The 23916-nt window shown below is 40.6% G+C and overlaps 1 protein-coding gene across 4 annotated transcripts in view; it reads left to right on the top strand.

Annotated features, from left to right (window-relative positions):
- Positions 1-23916, top strand: part of DPP6 (dipeptidyl peptidase like 6) — a 492894-nt gene that overhangs the window by 308730 nt on the left and 160248 nt on the right. For all 4 annotated transcript variants that reach the window (XM_059839525.1, XM_059839508.1, XM_059839534.1 and 1 more), the window contains exons 2-3: positions 14619-14733; positions 21120-21218. In XM_059839525.1, coding sequence (XP_059695508.1) covers positions 14619-14733; positions 21120-21218 — 214 coding nt within the window. The remainder of the gene's footprint in view (positions 1-14618; positions 14734-21119; positions 21219-23916) is intronic.

Genomic DNA, 23916 nt, shown 5'->3' on the forward strand with positions numbered 1-23916 from the left:
TTGGGGATCAGCGTTGATACTGAGGGAGGTTAATGAGTTGTCCATTACTGGGTCAAAAACTGGATCCACACCATAGGGTCCCCAATATGTGGCTCACTTCTACCATGGAGTGACCAGCTAATGGGGAGAGGGATTAGATCAAAATCAGAAAAAATTAACTAGTACAAGCACAAAACAGTCTTTAAAAATGAAACTTTTTTCAACCATTTCTCTAATTCGGTCTTTCCTTTTTTTTTTTTTTTTTTAGAAAGTGCATTTTCAGTTTTAGGAATTGTAATTCTTATTATAAGGCTTAATGTAAGTGACAATACAATTGTCTTATCATTAAGAGATATATAAGTGTGGATTCTATAGAATATGAGAGGCTCTTGTGAAGTCCATGCTGAGCCTGACCCCAAGCACAGAAGTTTCATAGGCCCATCTTTTGAGATTTTTCTGAGTTCAGAATTCTTGTTGTTAAAGAATCAGGATTATCTCAAGATGTCTTTCCTTCCCATGGGAGACAATGACTTCCTGTCTGGATGGCAAATGTTCTCATTTTCTGAAAATTATAGGATAAATGTTAATTACCTCCTGTAATTTCTCAAAGAAATTTGATAGAAGCCTCCAGCTATTTTTTTCTGTTGGTGCTAGGCATTTTTTATTGTTCTGGAAGCTGATGGCAAGGTACAGGCTGTAGCACAGGGGCTTGTTAGGGCCTTGGAAAATTGATTATCTTGCACTCCATGTCTTCAGCCTGCAAAGGGGATAGGCTGTGCAGTGGTGGAACTCAGGGCACCTCCTCACGTGACACTTGCAGCTGGACTTGGCATTGCTGGAATTGTGTCACCAGACCCCAGGGAAAAAAGAAATAGAACTGGGCTTATTCCCTGTAAAGGAATATTTTTTAATGTATTTTTTACAGAAGTACAACAGAAGCAAACAGCTTCCAACTCCTTGTCCTATTACCCTGGAGAGGTTATTCTCTCTCACAAGAGGGATAAAAAAATACCAAAGTCACAAATAAATGGTGATGAAGCCATTAAACAAAATGGAAATTAAGGAGAAAGTGGGAATGAGAAGCTGTTGATGTGAATTTTAAGAGTCCTTCACAAAGGGTTATGTAAGAGAATGAGCTAGATTCTGATTATGTTTTTGAATAAAGTCCAGTAAAATGAGAAAAAAAGAGCAATCCTAGGTTTGTAGTGCCCCATTAGTTTGCTGTGAGAATTCCTGTGCATAAGATGATTTTTTCATTTTACATTATAAGACAATATTTTAAAAGGCAAAATACTGTATATTAAAAAAAAAAAAAATCAGTGCTGTTTCTTTACTATTCCAATAACCCAGCTGGGCACTAAGGCACAGTCTTGAGATATTTCTTATTAAAAAGGAGAGGTCATAAAGCATTTTTTTTTTTTTCTCCTCCATCCTATTACTAAAAAGTAAATGACAGTCACAAGTCATAGCTCTAAATTATCTTTTTGGGTCCCAGGACCCTGTGGCTGCACTGGCTGCCCCAGTCCCTCTCACAGCTCTCAGACAGGTCCATGCTCCAAACACAGCTCAGCTCAAGGTGCCCTCCTGAGCTTTGGGAGGCACAGGGCAAGTTCATTACTCCAACAGCCACCATTCTGTCAGGAGCACAAACGGGAATGGGGGGAGCTTTCAGATTTGGGATATAGTTTGAGTTGGGAAGGACCTTAAAGGCCATCTTGTTCCAGCCCCCTTTCCAGGGGCAGGGACACCTTCCACTAGACCAAGTTACCTAAGGCCTCATCCAGCCTGGTCTTGAACACCTCCAGGGACTTGGGGTGCACAACCACCAATGGCCTTTTTATTCCCTGTGAACCCAAAGAAGACCATGGCAAAAAAAAAAAGAAAATGGGAAAAAAAAAATTAAAAGAAACCACTGGCTTTTACTTCAATTCCTCTGATTCTTTTGAACTTCTGATAAGACATATTTTAATTAATTATTCACTAGTCATAGTCCCTGACCATATGGGGAAAGGATTTGGTGAAAATGCTGCTGTTCTCCACTGCTGCCTGATGGGGAGGAGGCTGCAGCTACTGACTTGTGAGCTGCTCCTTCAGAGAAGCCAAAGCCCAGCTCCACTCAGCATATGGAAGGACAGTGTATTCCACATTTCAAAGGAGATAAAAAATAGTGAGTGAAAAAGAAATGACTTCTTGCACAAAGCTAAGGGTGTGTAAAAGGTGACTCTCTGCTTTCCCAGGACAAGACATGGAGAGAAAAAGTTGTGTCTTTGTATCTATATCTATCTATCAATCTGTCTATCTCTATATATAGATATATATATATATCTACATATATCTAAATATATATATATATGCACACACACACACACACATATATATATATATGCATATATACTTCACTGCTGTAGCAATACAAAGCAGTGAATGAATCTGTGTGAGCAAGGTTGGTTTTGGTTGCATTTCTTTGACCCTCACTCCCTCACAACCCTTCTCCAAATTAATGTATTAAAAATTATTGCATTTTTTCTAGTTCTATGGCTCCCTTCCTTTCCTATGTTCAATTTTTAGGTGAAATGGTTGCTTTAACCTTGTGTTTTATCTTGGCAATCAAGAGTACCACTTGATAGTCCCTTCATGGATAGGTCAAACCACCTGTAAGAGTGGGGAATAAATGGTCCATAGCACCCTCATCAGACATAAAAACTACAGTTATGTCTAGTTATATAGTTTTGCCATTATTTACCAACAGATGAAGAATTTCTGGAAGTAGAGGTAGAAAATCCCATGGTACTGTGAAGTCACAGGCAGGGAAATGTGGAGTCTGATACTCAACGTGGGGGACACTCCAGGGTCAAAAAGTGCCAGGAGCAAAACAACCATGGCCTCTGTTCCTCATTTGGCAATGAATGAAGATAAACATCTGAGATTTTTTACATCAGCCATTATCTGCTCTCTACAGAGGGAAGTTCCAGTGGTGGAAAGCTGTTGAGTACACAGGGGGAACAAAGCGGGTACTTATGTCAATGCCATGAAAGGAAAATAAATAATAATAATTTATCCTGAGCAGCTCACAGGATCTGTCTGTTCCTTCATGTGCTGTGGTATCTTTTGGCAACCAGCACAGCAGCCAACAGAAGAGCACAGATCAGTTGTGTCACATCCTCTCTTCATTCTACTGACACAGGACGTGCCATAAAATCTTGCAGTCCTCAGTGCCACCTTTCAATTCCTGAGCTTGGTGACAGCAAATGTCACTTGAGAAAAGTACAAGGGCTGTGATGGGTGATAATTTTGGGAAACGCAGTGTGGGGCTGTGTCACTTCAAAGACATGTTCTGATTGTGGCTTTGAGAGTGAATGTCACTGTCCTGCTCTGTGTCCTCTCCATGGAGAGAAGACACCCTGTGTATAGTTGTGAGGGGGAGGGAATTCCACAGTTTGCAAGCCAGATTATGGGGAGAGGAGAGCCTGTGGCAGTGCCATGAAGTTACAGGAACTGTTTTGGGCCTTTTGGAAAAATAGGATTTCAGCTGAAGTTTGCTCTTCTGCCAGCTGAAATTAGTGGAAACCTGAAAATTGTTTCAGGTCTTCTAGACAGATGCCATGAGCCCAGTGAAGCTTCACACCTTCAGCTGTAGCAAGGCCAAGGTCAGGTCTTGCTGAATGGGAAGTCTGGAGCTCAGAAGCCAAACCCTGCTCCTTCTGAGATCACAGAAGTGTGTGCAGGAGGAGGTACAGGGGTCACGGTCTGGTGATGTGAGGAGAGCTGACAAATGGGTTTCCTAACCAAAATGACTTCATATTGCATTACAGAAAATGTTGTGCTTTGCAGGCTGGTAGGAGGGAGAGTCCTGCTTTTAATTCTGGTTCAACATTATTTTTCACTTTTAATAGCCTTTTTGTAATCAAAGGAGGTAAAAATTAAATGTATGTTGCTGCTTTTTTTGTGTGCACCAATGAGCAATACAATCATAATGTAGTTTTAGATTAAATTCTTTTGTTCCTTTTATTAATTTGAGTTTGATGGCTTTCCCTGGTGCCAGAGCATAATTTACAGCAGACAAAATTCCCTTAAATTGATTTTTAAAAATGCTCTCACATACGCTACATTAACCTTTTCATTCCCTTATGGTGTGTGTCAAAGAAAAATGATCCCTGTAACTCTGCTTATTGAAGAGATACATCTGTGAAGTGTATTAATTGGTAGAGTTCCCATTCTGCTCTGAATAGATTTTTCTCAGGGTAAATGAATTCCTGGCTGTGCTAATGCTCATCTATCTTTAAAAATACCAGTATTCTATCTCTTGTCATTCACTGTCTCTGCTCCATATCTGATGACTTCTGAACTCTTTTATCAGTTGTGGAGGAGTTTTATCTTTTAACTTGGATCAGGTGAAGCGAGGCACCATGGCAAAGGTCCTCAGGAGTATCCTTGTGCCTGAATCCTGGTGAAGCCACAGGGAATTCAGGACCTGAGCAGCTCTGAGGAGGTGCAGGTTGCAATGTGCTATTTGCAGCACCACATCAGAGGGTTTAGACTGGGTGCTGGGTAGGGAGGTTTGTGCTGGTAGGTTCATTGCAGCATCACAAGTTCAGGATGTCTTTAAGTATTGCAAAATGAGTGAGATGGACAGGGAGATTAAGACAGAGGACCTTTACAGCATGTGTTTAGATCACAAATTGATCCAAAGGTATGCTGACCTCTGTAGGGAAAAGAGGCCGTGGCTCTGCCTGCTGGGTTTGATAAACCCTTCAATTTCAGAACCCAAACCCTGCTTCCCATGAGAATAAGAGGTTGGTGAGGTGTGGAGAAGAAACTTCTTTCTTGGACAGTTTTTTCCTTATCATCTCTGGGGCATTTTTCCATGGGATGCAATGAAGCTGTCACACATAAGTCATTGAGTCTGCATGAGTGATTTTTCTCTTTTCAAATCATCCAGCCTGTTTATTTCAATAATATCCCTGCATTTTTTGAAAAAAACACCACCTGCATGTCTCAGGAGAAGAGGTGTTTTTGTCAGTGCTCCTGATAAGGTAACATGAATTGTTGAGGGAGATGAGAAATGATCATGATAATGCAGTGGTTTTACTGCTGGTGGCCCTGGTGGCAGTGACCCTCGTAAAATTATAGATCATAAAGAGGGAAAAAATTCAATTTGTGTCTTAATCAGTTTTGCTTCTTTTTATTTAATTTCTGTTTTGAGTGGGAATGTGGGTGTTTCCATTTCATTCTGTATTTTACTTACTGAATCTCAGAATTGTGTTGAATTAAAGAATAACCCCTTCAAATGAAAAATGAGCAACAAAAGTGTTCTTTCTGTACAAGGAGTCATGTTGCTGTGATGTTATGCCACAGTTAACACAACTCAGTATGGGAAATTTGGCATCTTGCTTTCCTGAGGAAAAATAACTTAATGTTTGTTGGTTGTGTTTCCTGTCAACCAGAAAGTTTTGAAAATTAAAATAAATGACTTTGCAAAGCCTTGTAGTGTGCTGTGAGAGCCCTAGCAAAAACACAAATCAATTAAAACAGACCAAGCATACGACTCACAAACCTTTGGAGACCTTGGAGTCACTTTTCCTGACAGCAGCATCGGGGCTGAGCCAGCTGCTGGCATTTCATGCCAAGAGCCCAAGCACCCTTCAAAGAGCAGTAATTCTTCAAACCATAGCTGTCCTGAGATAGTGCTGGACAAAGGCCTGGGGAAATTTAAACTTTTAAAAAAACAACTTCATGAACACCAAATCAGGATATCCATGAAGTGGTTTCTGGTTCAAGAATATCTGAGAAATGCCTAAGCAAATCCCACTGGGAGAAGTGAGGTGTCTCCCAGCTACTTTGAGGGCATTTCACTGCCTGTGGAGTCTGCCTCCTGCCTCATCATCCAAGTGATGCCCATGGATGTCAGCACAGGTCACTGCTGGTCAGAAAGAGATAGTCAGCATTATAAAATATATAAAACAATCTGTTCTTTTGTTGTTGTGCCCCTTTCTCTTTACTTCTGTGTGAGTAACAGTGTGGGCTCAAGCAAAATATTTTCCTTAATTGTGAGAATTACACAGCTGGGGAGGAGCTGGGGACTAATGCAAAGGTTTTGGATTTGGGATACTGATGGAGTTCAGGGCTGCATTTCTGTGATGAGGTAACCCAGAGGGGCGCTGAGCACAGGTGAGTGATCACTGCTGTGGTTTGTCAGTGTGCCCCCAGGTGTCACAGTACAACACAAAATGAAAGACACTCACATGCTGAGATGTCCAAGGCAAAAAAGGCACGTTTATTTCTGGACCTCAATATTTATAGAATTCTAAAAGTGACTGTGGATGAAATTGCCACCTCTCTAACCACACTGGTCAAACCAACAGTCCATCAATTCTCTCCTCCTCCAGAAGGGAATGCAAAACAATCATTATTTACATGAAAAGTGCGTGAGAAACTCTATTACAAAAATGTAAACATCGGAAGGCTTAGAAGAACTTCAGAAGAACAGGGAGACACCCAGGTGTGGTTTTGGCCCATTATAGCAGGACTGTCCCAGGAATGCTGCAGAAAAAGTTGGTGTACAAGGTGGGCCAGGGGCTGTTTTACTGAAGAAGTTGTGGTGGGGCTGTGCTGCACTCCAGTATTGGAGGGTTTGGCTTTTGGGTGAGAGCACAGCCAATCACACTTGGGACAAGAGAACAGGTTTTGGGTGACTGTATTTACTGGTTTGAATTCATTTGTGAAACAGGAATGAAATTTTCAAGAGATGAGATGAAAGGGACAGAGACTAAGCACTCTGGGCTGTGCAGGATGGGGAGAAAGCCACTTACTTGGGAGAGAAGAGCCTCCATTCTGGATCCTGCTCTCACAGCTTCTTATGTCTTTTCATCTAAAAGAATTGAGTCAAATGCAGGCCCACACTTACATGTTCTTTTCCATTGTTTTACTCATTTAAAATTTGTATCAAAGAAGAATATTCTTTCCACAGCTTTATTTAAAATCTAGGCTAAATAATGCAACGTTAGAGACCTACATAGCAAAAATGACTTGATCCTAGAAATAACAGTAAATTAAAGTTAAAATTATCCCTTAAAGGTAAAATTATAAGTATCATTTTCATATAATTATTAGTACAATGATGAATTGTGCTACTGCATTGTCTTTGAAACATCCATGCATGAAACAATTTGTCTTTTTCAAAACTGTAAATAACTGGTACTTGAAAATAAGTTGTGTAGAATCTATTTTCTCCCCCACTCCCTGCTCTACATATGGATTTCATATTCCTCTTCCCACTGTCTCTGCAGCACACTGATCTCAAACCTTGGCTGTCTTCATAGCTCTTCCTCACATTGCTCCCAAGCAAATTATTTAGGAATGAAACTTAGTTTGTCTCATGTTTTCCTTCCTGTACCATTTAGACACAAATTATTTGTAAACTAAGTTATAAAAAAGCCTAGGAATTGATAAAATTTAACATTGAACAAAATTTTTAATGCTGTCTTTCTACCCAGGGGTATTAAACACCTCACTATTTCCCTTATCACAAATTGTTTCTTGGTGTTTAGAGTGATAAATTGAATTTTTTTTTTTAACTGAAATACAGTTTCACTAAAAATTGCAATTGCCTTTATACAAATGTAAGCAGAATGCCATTTTGCTAGAATTAGAGGGGACAAAAAAAGCTGAGAGGTTGTTTTGTCAAGCTCTCAAATCTTTCAGGAAACCTTCTTTTCCTGTTTCTGGAGATCATAATTCTCCAAGAAACAGGGTAGGGAGATGCCATCCTGGCCTGCCTTGGCAGCACCACTCTTTGCACATGCTGTCTGCACAGGTGTGAGCTGTCTCAGGGCTCGTGTGTGCTGTGCCTGGGTTTGGAGGGAGTCAGGCTGTGAGAGCATTGTGGTGCAAAAACTGGAGCAGGGAAAGTGCTGTGGCATAGGGATCAGTGATCCAATCTATGGCATTTGGGTTTTTCATGGATTTGGGGCACACACAGCCTGCTCTGGAATAAAATCCTAAGCATCAAAGCAAGTTTTACTGGTGGCGTGGCAGATATTTCACTGCAGGAGATGATTTGCAGGTTAATGTGTGTGCTTATATCAAACACTGAAATAAAATCAAAGAAATGCTGTTGATTTTATGGGCTCTGTCAGTACTGGGAATGGGTCTTTAATTATGATATGAATTACAGTAACAGCTAAGGGCCCCTGAGAGGATTTACAGTCCCACCATGCCAGGTGCTATAAAAACATCTGGGTTACAGCACCAGAATGAACCAAACTGGTGGAGGGAACTGAAGGACATTAATAAAATGACATTAAATCAATGACAACACAGTTCTTGGCTAAAAGTGTCTGTAGTCACATATGTCCTGTGCCATACACAGGCACAGGATTGCCATCTCCTTCCTCCTGGCCATGGTCAGGATATGACTGTGCCTCTGGCTGGAAGCACTCGTAGTGCAACAGGTTTAGATGGTGTTTGCAGCTTGAATTTTGTCACCTTGAGAACAGGCTTCTGGCATGATTTCAGAGTCCACATTCCAAGGTTCTCATTTATTTTTGAAAGTTCCATGGAGTCACTCTGTCCTGAAGCACTAGGAATAATTTGGGAATGTTTCAAATGGCAGTGGTGCTTATTTACATATGCTGTAGGGGCATAAGAGGGTGTTGTAGTGTGGTAACTCTACTTGGGTACAAAAGCCATGTGAAATGCCAGTTCAAAACACAGAGAAGTTAAATTAATCTTTTAGTACTGCAGGCTCTGGAGGTGATCCAAAACCATCTCATCATAATGCCTATAAAAATGATGGGACATTATTAAATATCCATTTTTACAATCCAAAAGAGCTAGGAATTCCAGATATTACTGGATTTAAATCATTTTACAGATTTATTTTTCTTTTAACTTAGCAACAGCACTGGGTTTCATTTGTAGCTGACAGACTGGCTGGGCTCCAGTGGAGCCAATGATCTGTGTCAGTCAATGCTAACTGAGGATCTGGTGCCTTCTGCTCCAAACTGTGGAAGACTTGTCATCTGTTAAAGCTACACTGAGGTGTGTGGGATGCAGATGGCATTCATTTTCTTCTGTTGGCTTTGTAATAGAAACATGCAAGACTGAAAGCTCTACCAAAGCAGAAAACTTGCAAGGTTTAAATTCATGGGGAGCTGAATGTTATGGGTACAGCCTTTCCTCACTCACTTTCAAATCCACCATTAGAGCCCAGCCTCTGAACATTTGCCTGTGTGCACCTTGCAGATAATGGTGGGAGGAGATGGAACCAAACAGAATGGCTTTAGGGCATTCATAAAAGAGCCTCCCAGAAATGCTGGGCAGGAGAATGTGCTGCACTGTGTGCAGGGCAAAAGGTTTGTCTCACAGTGCTGGGGAGTAGGCAGCAAAGATGTTCACTGTTACTTAAATCATTGCTCCCTATTAGTAAAAGCATCAACAGAAGATGAAGAAAAACATAACATAGTTGTCTTTCATCACCACAACAGGCAGATGGTTTTATCCCTCTTATTTCTGTTGGGGTTTTGCAGGAAAGCCCACATACATGTCATGCCTCATTTGTGAAAACAGAGCAACTTTTTATTCCTCTCACTCTGAAGTGCCCCCTTTAGCACCTGAACAACTGAGTTTCTGTAGCCTGGGGCTCAGGCTCTGTGTCTGTCTGGAACCTGGTTGTTATTCTGCATCACACTCCAGCCCAGGGTGGTCTGCAGCAGCAGAGGGGAGGGAGGCAAGGAGGGAGGAGAAAGAAAGGAAAGAAAATAAATAAAATATCCCCAAGCAAGAGTAACTCAGCTTGACTTCAGAGGTGAGGAGGATGCAGTTACATGCTTATTATTGTTTATCTGTGTTATGATACTTCCTAAATTCTATAGTGACTGAAGTTCCCTCTGTGCCAAGCAGGATATCAAAAATGATTCCTGCCCATGAAGAGCCTCCATCCTAGGTTTAAGGCAGGGGAGCAGAGGAGGATCCAGGGAGGAGGATTGAGAGGAGACAGAAATGCAGTATCAATCAGCAGAATAACCAGGAGTCTCTGTGAATCTCCTGCTGTAACCACTGCAATTCATTTAGTTTATTGCCATTATCATTGCAATTAGTGTTTCATTTTTGCAACATAAGGTTAATAATCTAATAACTGTATGGGTTACCCACTCCTCAGCTCATTTGTTTTACTATTCAGCAGGTATCATTTGCTGCAATTTTGTATTATAAAGAACTAATTAACAACAAGATTATTTTTTCACTGAACTTCACAGGAGTTTTTTGTCTTGGACAAAAATTTTATTTTTATTCTGTGCCATGTTTTGGACTTGGTAAGCTGAGTTGCTGACAACAACAGTCACTCACATTTCATCAGGCAGAAGTCCTAATTCAGAGCCAGGTGGCATGAGTGAAAGGTATAATACACATTTTTCAATTAACAGTGTTAACAAGCTTGTTAGAAGAATTTTTCTTTCCTGTGTTTATAAGTGAAATATTTAAGGTCAAAAATTAGAAATAAATCAAAAAGAAGCAAGAAACAGAGCTTCCAAAAGTAGTGAATATGGAAACTACAAAATTACTATTAATTATTATAATTACAAAATTATAAATCCCCATCTTGCCACCTCTGAGGCCAACAGAACATCTTGCACCTGCTTTTATTTCATACCATTAAATTCTAGGATTTTCTTTTGTCTTTTGCTTCAGACTTACACCAGTGTAACTGAGTCCAGAGCTCAATCTCCATGTCCCAGTGTCACCTGCTTCTGCAAGGAACCTCTAAATCCAGCACCTGTCTCTGGAATGTATCTATTTCATATACACACCTTGGATTTATCCTTATTGCACAAAAGTGGCAGTTCTGTGTTGAAAAAGACTAAGAGGCCAACCATGACTATCTCAGTGCTGATACTGCAAAGATTTTGGCCCAGGATGTATTAATTTCATTTAATAATACCCATGCTTCACAAGTGATGTCTATATTATCCTTCAGCCATATAGACATGGTTATTAAAAAAAGAAAAAGTTGTGCTTGATGAGTTGTTTTAAGAAGCTATTATATTATTGTAATATGACCACTGTGCTGGCAGGCTTCTGGCAGGTTTCAAATAAACATGCCAGGAATAATTTTGTTGACAGCATCTTGGGTTGGAGCACATCCAGCCTTCATCCATAACATGTCAACACGGTGATTCTTTCACAGGCAGGAAAATATGTCACCTTGGATCTGTATTTTAGAGTCTTAAAATACTGTAGATGTCTAGATTAATGGCTTCAAAATCAACTTCACAGGTGGCTAGAGAGGTTTTTCAATCACAAATGAATATGTAAGTGATAACATTTGCAGGTTTTAATATGCAGCATCAATGAAGTGTGCCTATGTAAAAACCTGTGGAAACATCTGGTTCACTATCCAAATCCAAAATCAATTTAGTTTCTGTGTAATAGGAAGAAGGAGGTGAAAAACAAGCAGCAAAGGAAAAGAAGGAGAAAACCAGGCTGAAGAGCTTTAGGTTGCTTGGAGAGGTCAGGAGGCTGTGTTAGTGTTTCATGTGAGGCAGAGAGGAGGTGGTTCCTACTGATGAGTGACTTCAATGTTTTCTTTCATGTTCTTTTCATCAGAGCAGAAACCACATGTGCTGGGTTTATTTCCCTTTGTGTCATATGCTCAGATTTCAGTATGAAACCCAAATTTGCTATCTTTAGGATTAACACAGAGGCATCTGCTTGCTGGTCAGTTCAGATCTCCATGTTTATCTCTGCAAGCTGAGTCTTTCAGGACCAGGCAAATTCCAGCTCTGAGCTCTGTGCTGGAAGTGCACCCTTCGAGCTGCCTCTTCAAGAACATCATTTGTGTGTTTGAATCAGAACCTGCCCTGGGCTGAAATAAACCTTCCTGGCCTCAGTCCCAGTGCAGAGGCTCCCCTGAGCAGTGTGAACAGGCAGCAGATGCCTGCTGGTGAGAAATCCCAGTGAAGGGTGAGGATTTGCTGCCAGTGGCAGGGGGTATCACAGGCTGGTGGAGCTGTAACCCCCTGGAGGTAAAAGATGGTCACAGTGACACAGCAACATCCCTCTGGAATTAACAGAAATACAGACAGGAATAATCTGAGGTGGCTGTGCTCTCATGAATATGGTGTGATGTGTCTGCAGTTTTGCTGTAAGTGATTTTATCAGAAGAGACTTCAAATGACTGAGAACAAAAGAGCAGCTTTCCAAACCTGTGCTGAATAAAGCTGTTTGTCTTTCTTTGAAAAGTCATTTATCTCTCCTTGCTTTTTACCAGGGGAAATTTCCTGATGGAATTTTGAAAAGAAAGTGAAAATGTTCTTTTCTATTTCTTTGCAGTGTATTAAATCCCAATATTTTGCTTATGAATAGTTTTCCCCCTCTTGATACACTAGAAATTCACAGTCTTTTTTTGGTTTATATTTTGCTCAAATATTGATTGAATGCCTGGAGAATTAATGGGATTGACTTGATAATGGATTCAGTGCAAGTACAGCTGTCCTGAACACTCAAGTGTGTGTGTGTATTTCCATCACACTGGGACTCATGGATGGGAAAATCACACTTCATGCAAGGTGTTATTAAGCTCTTGAACCACATCTGGGTTTGTAGATGTTATTCAAGTCCATGAGCTAATTTTTTCTTCATTTTTAAAACTCCTGACCATTTGTGGTGACAGTGTTAGGATATTTTCAGGACTGTGACTGTTACTATCAGTTCTGTAACACTGTCAGTGTTTTACCTCTGTCCCAAGACACTGAGAGCTTGGCTGGGTTTCTCACCTGCTTCTCCACAGTTCTCTCATTTCTCTCCAGACTCCCCTGTACCTTGATGTGAAAAAAAGTATATGAAAGTATCTGAGAAGCCCTGCATTGTTTCCCTGGCTTATTTATAAATTTCCTTCCCTTGGAAAGCCACAGACTTTTGTGCCTTTTGTGCCTTTTTGCATCACCTGAAAATTGGAGATCTTAACAGTTTCCTAAAAATGGCATTAGAAGACTAAATTGAGTAACATTTGTATTCATATTTAGGGCAAAGAATCTGTAGGAATGGAAGTATTTATTCTGCTTTCTTGCCAAAATTACATTTCTCATAGCTCCTGACCTACTTTTCAAATTTTTCTCCAATAGCAATAGTAACTACACATTTGCTCCTTCTAATTATTTTTCATTTCAAATAGAAAGCCAAGTACAAACAAGAGGGAGACAAGGAAGGGAGGCTGTTCTCACCTCTACCCCTCTTTGCCAGAAGGAAGAGAAGCCTCATGTCTTTTCCTGAATTAGAATAGATAATGGAGTGCATCAGGTGTTTAATGCCTCAAACTTGGCTTTCCATTGCAGATTTATAGCTTTTGCAGGGGCTAGATCCCCAAACATATAGAAAGTGGTTCTAGACATTATCTTTTTCTGTACAATGAATTCTAGGGAAAGGTTGAAAAATATTTCCCAGCATCTTTTGAAAACAAAACTGTGAGGTTTGCCTGGCTTGTCTCTTCCAGTCTTGTTGCTGTGTATAAGAAACAGAATTTAAGCAAACTCTGAATAACAGAAGAACTGAGTCTACTAGAAAGCTTTTTGTTTTAATAAAAAATTTAAAACCGAAAGAAAATTGTCTTTTAAAGAAGTACCAGCAGCACTGTTTTAGACATGCCATCCCTCATAATAAAGGAAATGAGGCAAAAAAACTGAAATAGATGAGTTTCACGAGGAGGAGGAGCATCCAGATTTGTTCTGACTGTGACCAGATCCCTTGAGTGAATTCAGCCTCCCAGAAAAGCAGAGTGCACTAATATTTCATACAGTTCCTGTGGGTGCTTCAATGCATGCATGGAACCACATATAGTACAAAATGCTAAGAGGAATCCAGCAAACCACATGAAAGTGGAATAAATTTTTAAGATCTTGAGAGTGTGAACACAGAACTTCATAAAAACCTCAGTCCTGAGAGCAGGGCTGCTGTGTACATCATAGGCAGAACATATGGTACAAGCACAGTGCAGTCAGAGCTAATCAGTGAGTGGTGATGGAGCTTTTATTCTGAAGTTTTAAGGATGTGATTAAATTTAATGTATATGCTAGACAAGGAGCCTGTCTTCAATTCCTCAGACCTACCAACCTAGGAGTGCACGCAGTATGCCCTGAGGAGATGTCATGTTTTCTGGGAAGGCAGGAAAGTTCACCAGGGGGATATCCTTATTGATTTTTATCTCAATGCATGCCCCTGTGAATTATTTATCTTCCTGTATGCTTCTCTGACATCTTAATATGAAAGTCTCTTGAAGGTTACTGTAAAGCTCCTCATTCCCAGCCTTAATGAGGGCTGGTAGGAAATCGGCGTTGATGAGTGAGTTTGGATGAGAGCTGGGATGGGGGCTGGTGCCTGTGAGCCAGGAGGTAATGGGGAGTGTGGGTTCCACTGCTGAGCCACCTGTGGGTGCATTGCATTTATTTGCTGTATAATTTATTTGGGATGAATTCAATTAATGCCACCATGAGTTATAACAGCCTGAACTGTATTTGGCTCGAGGGCATCACCCGCCGTGGTCACAGGGTGCAGTTCTGCAGATGTACATTGCTGTCTGGATTCTGTGCTTGTTTCCTTGTCTAAGTGCCCTTTTCTAAATGTTCATCTTCTTTTGATGTTTCTAGGAGCTGGTGGGGAGTAATCCTCCTCAAAGAAACTGGAAAGGGATTGCAATTGCCTTACTTGTTATTCTGGTTATCTGCTCGCTGATTGTCACCTCTGTCATACTCCTGACACCAGGTATTTATAACCTTTAACTCACTTCCAGTCTGGTTTTCTTCGTAATTTTTACACTTCCAAGAGTAAAGGGATTACAAACTAACTGCAAAGACATCAAAGGCATCCTCCTTCCTCACTTTATCTCAGTGTGATGCTGAGTTCAAAGCTGTTCTTAGGGAGATTGTTTTGAGTTTTACATTTCAGTTCAGAAATCAGGGCTGCTGACCTGAGGGCACAAGCCTGGAACTTGATTGCCTTGGCATGAATGGGGAATGTCATTTCAGATGTGCAGAGTAGGAGAGGAACCCACATGGGGCAGTCAGTGAGGGCACAGGAACTCCTGAAATTCATGTCCACGTGGAGCAGTTGCCTGTTGAGTGTCATAACCTGGACCATTGGAAATGCCATTAAATGCCACCATAAGATGCCACCTTTAGGTGCCTTAGAACCTAAATCCCATCCCATTCATCTGGATTGATTTTTAGTTCAGACCACAGTGTTTACTGTGGCAATTTCAGATAATGATATACCAGATTGTACTTATCCACAGCAAATAATTAGTAACTTCTCAATAAGGAATTCTTTTAGTTAATCCCCTTAACAAGTTTCAGCAAAGTTCTGTGCGTGTAACCTCTGTAAATTACTTCTCTTACAGTAGCTGCTGACATTGTAAGCTTGAATTTTAATGTGGTGTCATTATGATTATTGATTATTATGCATTTATACAGCCCTGAAAATTTCCATGCCTACTTAGGGAGTAGAAATAAAGCATTTTTGCAGCACTGACAAGATTGTGAACTGAATATGAAAAGACAAACAAAATGAGAGACAAGACATAGAAAAAAGAATTCAGTGTCAGAAAGGGTGAGGAGCTACAAAACCCAGGGGGAGGCAAAGGTCCCTTGCTTAGGGATGTAGAGAAGAAGAACAGGGGCTCCTTCTTGGATGAGTACATGTGAGTGGTAGAATCTAGGGAGCAGCAGGAGAGAGAACACAGAGCTGAGGAGCAGAATGGAGAAAAGAGAGAAATGAAACCTCAGGAAGTGGAAGAGCACAGGGTAGTGAAGTGGAAAAATGAGACAGAAATTGTCGGGCAAAAAATTTCCAGCTCGTTACATGCAAAATACATGCAGTCCAGCAGGTCTAGGCCATCTTCCCTGACAAAATTCTTATCCCACATTCCCTCTGTGTGAGGAACTGGAGACAGGGACAAACCAAGAAACACAGGAATGCATTGAATTAATTTGAAAATGAGTGAAGCAATCACATTTTTTTTCAGTTATTTATTGTCATGCCATATTCAGTTTTTATTTCATGTTATCCTGAAGTTTTCAATGCAAATTTAAGTTCCATGTGGTCATGCCAGAATAATTATGTAATTAAATTAATTATGGTTAAACTTAATAAAGATTGTTTGTTAAATTAATTTTGCTGGTGTTCAGATGCAGCACCTTTGGACAGTGCTGTTCATCTCTGAGATGTTTTAGGGCATTGTCTGGGCTACACTCACATCAGGCACAACTTGTTAGGTATGCAAATGTTGCCTGCAGTTTTACAGCAGCACAGACTTTTCAAAGATGTACAGGGAAGCCTTGATTACACAGTCCATACCCATGAGCCCCAAAAAGTTCTCTGGAAGCTAAAGCACTGCCTGGGTGGGACCACGGCTGTCACTTCCATCAAAATCCAAAATCCTTAAATCTACTGGCTTCCCTTGATCAACAATGTGGGAATCCCTTGATCAATCCCTGTCATGATATGAAATCAGGTTTGATGAGCAGGGCTCTGCTCTCATGAGTCTTTGCTGGCTGTGACCAAAGACTGAATTCTCTTGCAGGTGTTTTTCAATACCTCGCAGAATAATCTTCTCCAGAACTTTTCCAGGCACTGAATTGTCACTAACAGGCCTGTAGTTTCCAGGGGCCCCCTTCTTCTTCTTCTTCTCCTTGAAATATTCACATTCAGTTATAAATAAAATTCATAAGTGTATTTTATATATATATATTTTTATATGCATACACAAAGACATTCTCCCTTTGGGGTGTGTGCACACACATGCACACAAATAAATAACACAGTTTTTATTATGTACCCAGCAACACCTCCAGATAACAGTATTGATAGTGTCTGTGTGCTTAAAACTTAAGAATATGCAAAGTCATTTTCTTTGCTGGAATTTCCATTCCTGTTTTTTGAGATTTCTAATTACCTGATGTGCTAGAAAGCTGGGCTTGGGTTGTTTTTTTTCCCTGTTGATGTTTCAGAATTGTGTCTTACATGTACATACAAAAACTCTGAGCTCAGTACTGCTTCTGTTTTTATTATGGATCCAAAGTGGTGGAATTTTGCATTTAATTACACTATAATTATATCTATATAAAAGGTGGAAATTTACATTTAATTTCACTATAGGACACCATTGCCTATGCTGAGCTTCTCTGTTTCATAGTGTGGGAGTCCTGACATATCACTCACCTTTGAAAAATGTTAAACCCTTTATACAAGTGATAACAGTGCTGTCCTGAGGCTTTCCTAACTGGCAGCTCCTCACTTGTCACAGCATGTGGCACCTGTGCAGGTCCCTTTCCTTTGTTTGTGTATTTATTTAAAGACATGCAGAACTTTCTAGAAGTCTGCCCATGCACACACACACAGAGCAAAGCTGAAAAAAGGACCCAGCCCTGGAGAAATTTTGAGTAAAATAAGGCTTTCCCAAATTCCATTAGACATTGTGCTTAGGAAGAGGCTGATTTCTCATACATCTGTTCCTGATATTTAAAGCTTTCTGGAGATATACATCACATTTCCTCCTTTCAAATCTGACCTTTTAGTCAAAAAAAAAAAAAAGAAAGTACACCCTAATCCATATTAAAATTTTTGAAAAAACCATAAGAACTATTTCTCAGAAGTGTTACTGAGCTAGTCATTGCATAGCATTAATTCACAACATTCTGTCTGACAGTCAAAGGCATTGCCTAGAAAGTTTTGTAGATCTTGTGATACTCAGAGCAAGGCACTATCCTTTGACCAGCTGTGCAGGAGAGGAATTTGTTAGCTATAGTCATATAAAAATGTGTATCTTACACCAATAGAAACAGGTGGGGTTTTCAGAAGGGAGAAAGACTGCCTGTTTGCCTTGTCTGGCTGTGGTAGCAGCTCTCTGGCCACAGAGAGCAATGCACAACTTTCCCTGACATTGTCCTGGGAAAGGCTGTGAGAAGATCAGAGAAAAGAATGATAAACAATTCTTATCTTCACTTGCTGCACCTAGTGTTGTGAACATGTGGAATGTGTCATGGAGATTTGTTTGCCAAAGGGTGGTTTCTTGATTGGCCAGTGGCGATGGTGTTTGGATTGAAGGACCAATTGAGTCCAGCTGTACCGTGACTGTCTGTGAGGGCAATGGGTTTCTTCATAAGTATAGTGTAATAAAGTGATTGATCAGCCTTCTGGGATGATGGAGTCAGGGCTAATTATTACACAGCTGGGCGCTTGCAATGACATCTGGCCACTGTCTTTTGGGTACAGAGAGGTCATCTGGGGGAAAAGAGGGGTTGGGTCTGCCCAGGGATCAAGCAGGTATGCTGAGGTGGGGATGGAGCTCCTGGTGTGCTGGCAAAGAGAGATGGAGGCACTGTCCCTCTCATGCAATGCACAACGGGCCAGGAGATGTGTGAGGAGAACATCCAACACCAGCCTGGGACTGAGCTCCAGGGGTGATGGAAAGAAAGGTGGGCACCCAAAGGTGGCTGCAGCCTTCTGACCTATCAAGCAGCCTCTGAGTGTGGCTGGAGTTGAGAAAAAGCTTGAAAGAGAAGCAAAACAGGCAAGTGAGGTCAGCTCCATGCTCCTTTTTGTTGGAGTTTTCTGGATTTCTGGAGGATTTTTGGTCTGGAGAGCAGCAAGATGTCAGTTCAGCCCAGGCTTGTTTGGGTGCAAGGATGAAAACTTTCAATCTTGTTTGTTTGGTTGCAAGGAGGAAGAGCAGGCAGATGTACCCAAACCCAGGGCTACTGCCATGCCTCTAACATTGAATCCAAACCAATATGGACACAGTTTCTACTTGATTCTCTCAGCACATAGCTGTGGAATTTGGCTGCTGGGTTTGTGACTTGGCACTCAGATCTCAAGTCCCTGTGCCCCTTGCAGGGCTGCCATGGTGCCATCTGGATCTGCTGTGCTGGGGGATGTGAATGTAAAACAAAAACGGTGGCACATGCTTAGTCCTGTCCTTCCATAAGCCCAAAGAGGCCTCCAGGTCCCTGCAGCTGGGTGTGGACAGCACAACCTGTGCACCAGCTGGTTGAGACACCCTGAGGCACACTTAGAATCTGCTGCTCAGGACAGAGTGGGGTGCCTGAGATCCCACAATTGCATTTCTTCCTCCATAAATGTCTCCCTTAGGGCCAGAGGAATGAAGCAGATGTTCTCAATAAGCCCTCTGACCTACCTGTCTGCTAGAAGAGAGGCCAGTAAATCTCTTTTTTTTTTCCCTATTACTGGAATTCATTGATAGATGTATTATTTAGTTTATTTGTTTTCTCCCCAGCTCTGTGGCTGAGATGAATGTAGTCCATGGTCCAGGAGAGGACCTCTTGCAGCTCTTACAGCCCAAGGCAGGAAGGGAATTTCACCTCATTCCTCAGAGAGGCTCCTAAAGTGCAAAGTCCAGGTGCTGCCTCTCTCTCTTCCTGCTGTATCTCATGAGCAGCTGAGTGGTGTGGAGGAACAGGGCTGGTGCAGCTCCTAAACTGGCTGTCCCCATCCTGCACAAAAAGGAGGAATAGGAAGGGCTTCCCACCCTGCTTCTTGCCAAATCTCCAGCACAGAGGTTTGATTGTGCCTGTCCTTCTGCCCTCATGTATTCCTCCAGAGGGCATTTGGGAACCATCTCCTGGGACAGGCACAAACCCAAGGCTGTGTGTGGGGTCCTGCCCCACCTGACCTCCCCGGGGATCCAGTTCTGGGGACTTGCACCACAGTGAAATTAATTGGAACAACTTCCTGGTGTCCTTGTCACCTATATTTTCCATTTTAATAAATAAAATGATGCAGAATAACTTGGCATAACACTGTCACACAGAGGGATTTGGCTGAGGAATTGTGTGAATGGGTTCTGGAATCTGGAAGCCACAGTGTGGTTGAAGTCTCAGCCAGACCAGGGAAAAATATGAACATTGGAGAATATAATTTAATTTGGTAAAAGTGAAAGTTTGTTCTGAAACAGCTTTTAGTGGAACAAAACACTGTTCACAGGTAGTTTTCTGTCATCTCAGGTAACTCAGGGGCTTCAATTTAGTACAGCAAAGAAGACTTCTTTTTTTTCCCACAAATAAGTGCCTTCAGGGTCTGCTTCCACTTCTCTAATCATAAGTGTTCAGTGTAAGTTTAGCACTAAACAATTTTAAAGATACCTAAGGCTGCCAATAAACCTCAGGCATGAGGATACTGTCATGAGGAAAGATGCTGAAACACATTCCTGCTGTGGAAATACTCAGAATGTGGCCTTCTCTTTTCCTTAAAAGAGCAAATGTATTCACAGCTGACTGAAAGGTTTCCATGAAAATATTATTTCAGCAAAAAATTGAATGTTGACAACAAATTATTCATAGAGGGTGACTGCTTGTCAAAACAAAAAATATTACAGTTGATGGGAGAAACAGAAAGAGGGAAACATATTAATCAAAATTGTTGGGTTTTCAAATTTATTAGTTTTTCCCTAAAATTTTCAGCTTTGAGATTGCTATGTTTACAAATGAAACTCTATATCCCTTCACTAAAAATTAAAATGAGTATGGGCAAACTATGCCACACCTAAAGATTAAGGGTTATTCTCATAGACTTTTCAAAAATATTTCTGCAACCAAATGTCTGATTCCCATGGAATATCTTTTGTGAATTCCTGAAGTAATCTGTATGAGCCCTTATAAGTTTAAACACCTTTCCAACTGTGGTTTTGTGTTAATTTTTTTAAGAAAATAAAAATATAAGGGGTAAAAAATTGGCCTTTTTAAATACTTTTTAAATTGTAGCTCATAATTTCAGAAATATTTTAGGGTTTAGCTGTCGAATAGTAAACATTATATATCACTATGACACCTATAGGTGTGTTTGCATGACATAGATTCTTTTTTGATCATGTTATGTCTGAAAAATGTGTGTTTTGGACCATTTCTTGGTCTTTTTGTATTTGTTCAGACCAGGCATATGTAGCAAGGAGGGTTCTGTTAGTGAGCCATTAGGTGCTCCTTTAATTACACTGAGAGTGGGAAGGGATCTGTGTGTGACACAAAGCTTAATGTGGATTGTATCCAAATGAGATATGACATGTCACTATTCACAGTTTCTGTGCTTTCAGATACATTTCAAACTGAATTAATGGTAGTTTATTTTTGAATGTTTTCCAGTGGAAGATAACAGCTTGTCTCAGAAGAAGAAGATAACAGTGGAAGATCTCTTCAGTGATGATTTTAAGATTCATGACCCAGAGGCTAAGTGGATAACTGGTGAGTTTTGAGCACTTTGTAGTATCTTTGCTTTGCTTCCTTGCTCCCTGGCCATTGGGATTTTTTTCATGTATTTCATAATTCCTCCAGTTCTTTGTGCTGCTCCTGAAATTTCAGGATCAAGGACTGGTTGGGGTTGGAAGGGACCTCTGGAGATCATCTTGTCCAACTCCTAGCTCCAGCAGCGAGAGCTGTTTGCCCAGAATCATGCCCTCACATTTCTTCTTCTCAACCTTCCAGTTTTCCTCCTGTTAAACATGCAAACACCACAGTTCTAACTTTTTATCAAGGGCTGCCCAGTGAGCTCACAGATAGGCATGGAAAACAGCAGCCTTTTTCTCCAAGAGCATCCAAAACTTAGTAAGTGATGTTACACATGGTTGGAAAAAGTGGTTGGAGCACCATCAGTGATTATTTTACCACAAACAAAACTGGAGGTTTATATTCCCTCATCAAATCTGTTTTTTTTTCCTGGCAGGGAGGAGAAGCAATGCTAAACAGCAGGCAAACAGTGCTCCAGCAGCAGCTGGGCTGGGGCTTGCACACAAGCCATGTGCTCTTTTTATCCTCTGCTGCCTTACATTTTCCAGTCAGGGAAAAACCAAATAATACTTGAATTAATGCATGTTGGATTTGCTGGAGTGGAGCTACTTTGGGGGATGTAGATTCCAGCTCTCCCTGGAAATTGCTGCAGTCAGAAGAAGCTTTGTTGAGAATAAAATGATTTGTGGTGTGCTGTTCATGTGAGTTCTAGTCCAGCTCTTTTTATTATGGAAGTTATTAGCTTTTCTTTTGAATTTAATGGGGAACTGGATCAAGTTCTTCTTCTGTTTAGCTTTCCTTGTCTGCTGTGCCCATTGGGAACAATTTTAATACCTGTAATGAAAAGAGAGAGTGTTAAAGGGTAGTGCTGAATGAACACATTCCCCAGCTGCAAGTTCTGCCACCCACTCAAGCAGAAGGGAAAGCTGTTGCAGACAATAAACACCTTCACAAACACACCTGCAGAGTGCAGGAGCTCTTTTCCAGGCTGAGTTCTCCATGGGAATGGTGCTCCTCACAACCACTTGCTGGAAATGGTGATAATGGAAATATGAGCTGCATTGCAGTTCAGGGCTTTTGTCTAGGATCCTTTTCCTTTTATCACAGATATCCTCATGGCCCTAATGAAGGAAAAGGTATTTTACTGAGATCTTGACTACTATTTTCTTTATTTGCCAGAATATAGCAAATAGAGCATAGTGGAGAGGATAACTAAACTTTTGCAAGAACAGAGAAAGAAGTATTGCCATAGAGCAGGTATAATATCCCCCCACTGATGAGTATCACTTTATGTGGACATCAGGCTTGTTTTCCACAACTGCAGTCTGCTGTGAAAAATCAGCATTTCCCTTGCTTTTTCAATTATGGTCAAATATTAAAGTCATGTAAACTTTTATTAAGATTCTGATTTTGAGTGTTTTAAAATCCACCTCTCCCCTCTCATGCACCCTAATGACTCCAGTGCTATCTTGCTTCTGAAATTACTAAAATATTGTTTCTGTAAGAGACAAAATAAAAAGAAATGTTATTAAAATGTACACAGAAATTTTAGAATTACTCTATTTTTTTGATACAAACAAACACTGACACTGTTTTTAATACATCTAAAGAAATTTTAGGAAGCTAATAGATACCTTGCAGATTTACCCAATTGTGACTTTGCATTTAAGGGCAAGATGCTCATCTACAATTTCATTCATCCAAGGACCCAGAGCCATTTTACAACATTAATTGCTTTTCTGTATTGTAGTTGGATTTTTCATAGCTTTCTCTAGCTGGGTAAGTGTTGAAATTGTGATTAAGATGAAAGACCAGTAGCCAGATTCCTAAGCACATGTTGTTATTGGCCTCTTATTTTTCAGTGTGCAAATGAAAGACTCCAAAAATGCCAAAGCCAAACTAATTAACTTAGTATAACAGGATTGCTGGAATGCCCTAGCAAAAGAAAAAAAAAATGCATATTTGAAAAAAGCAAATTAAAATTGGATGACTGCTTACAAACCTATCTGATGCTTTGTGGGGATCCATACAGTTAAAAAAGAAGTATATAAATATAAAATAAATGGGGAGCTGATGTGTGTCCTTCTTCCCCTTCCTCTCCTGTTAATCATACAGGAAAATATCACAGTCATTCAGAGCTCTGAAAAATTCAGTCCTCCTGGCTCATCAAAGCTCTGTTTCCTTCCTTTCCCTCTACATTACTGCAGAAGAGAGGATGTTGGTGGCCAGAGATGAAGCACACTCCCTGTTTAGGAGTGTTTGAATCATCTGAGGGATTTGCTCCCAAAATAATTCAGTCAGTGAAATGTCTGTGTTCTTCCCAGTAAGCAAGGAGCTGTTTCAAACGCTGAATGAGGAATGAGGGAGGTCTTTCCTTTATCTAGAATGAGTCTCAGAGCAAGTGTTTCAATAAATAAAATATTTATATTCAGGGTCACACTTAAAAATATGCTGAAAGTTCCACAGAATTGATGTGTTGAGCTCATGTTTTAGTGTTTTCTTGATTCTCAGTGGGCATGAAGAAAAATAACATATTTCTAATCAATAGCTTTGTGTCATTCTATTCTATTGATTTTAAAGGACCTAGGACAAAAGAAAAGAACCAGTCTCGAAGCTGACATAGATACACTTTCAGTGTAAAGATTACAGGCTTTGT

The sequence above is a fragment of the Haemorhous mexicanus genome, chromosome 1, assembly GCF_027477595.1.
Source record: "Haemorhous mexicanus isolate bHaeMex1 chromosome 1, bHaeMex1.pri, whole genome shotgun sequence".
In the NCBI taxonomy this organism is placed as follows: Eukaryota; Metazoa; Chordata; class Aves; order Passeriformes; family Fringillidae; genus Haemorhous; species Haemorhous mexicanus.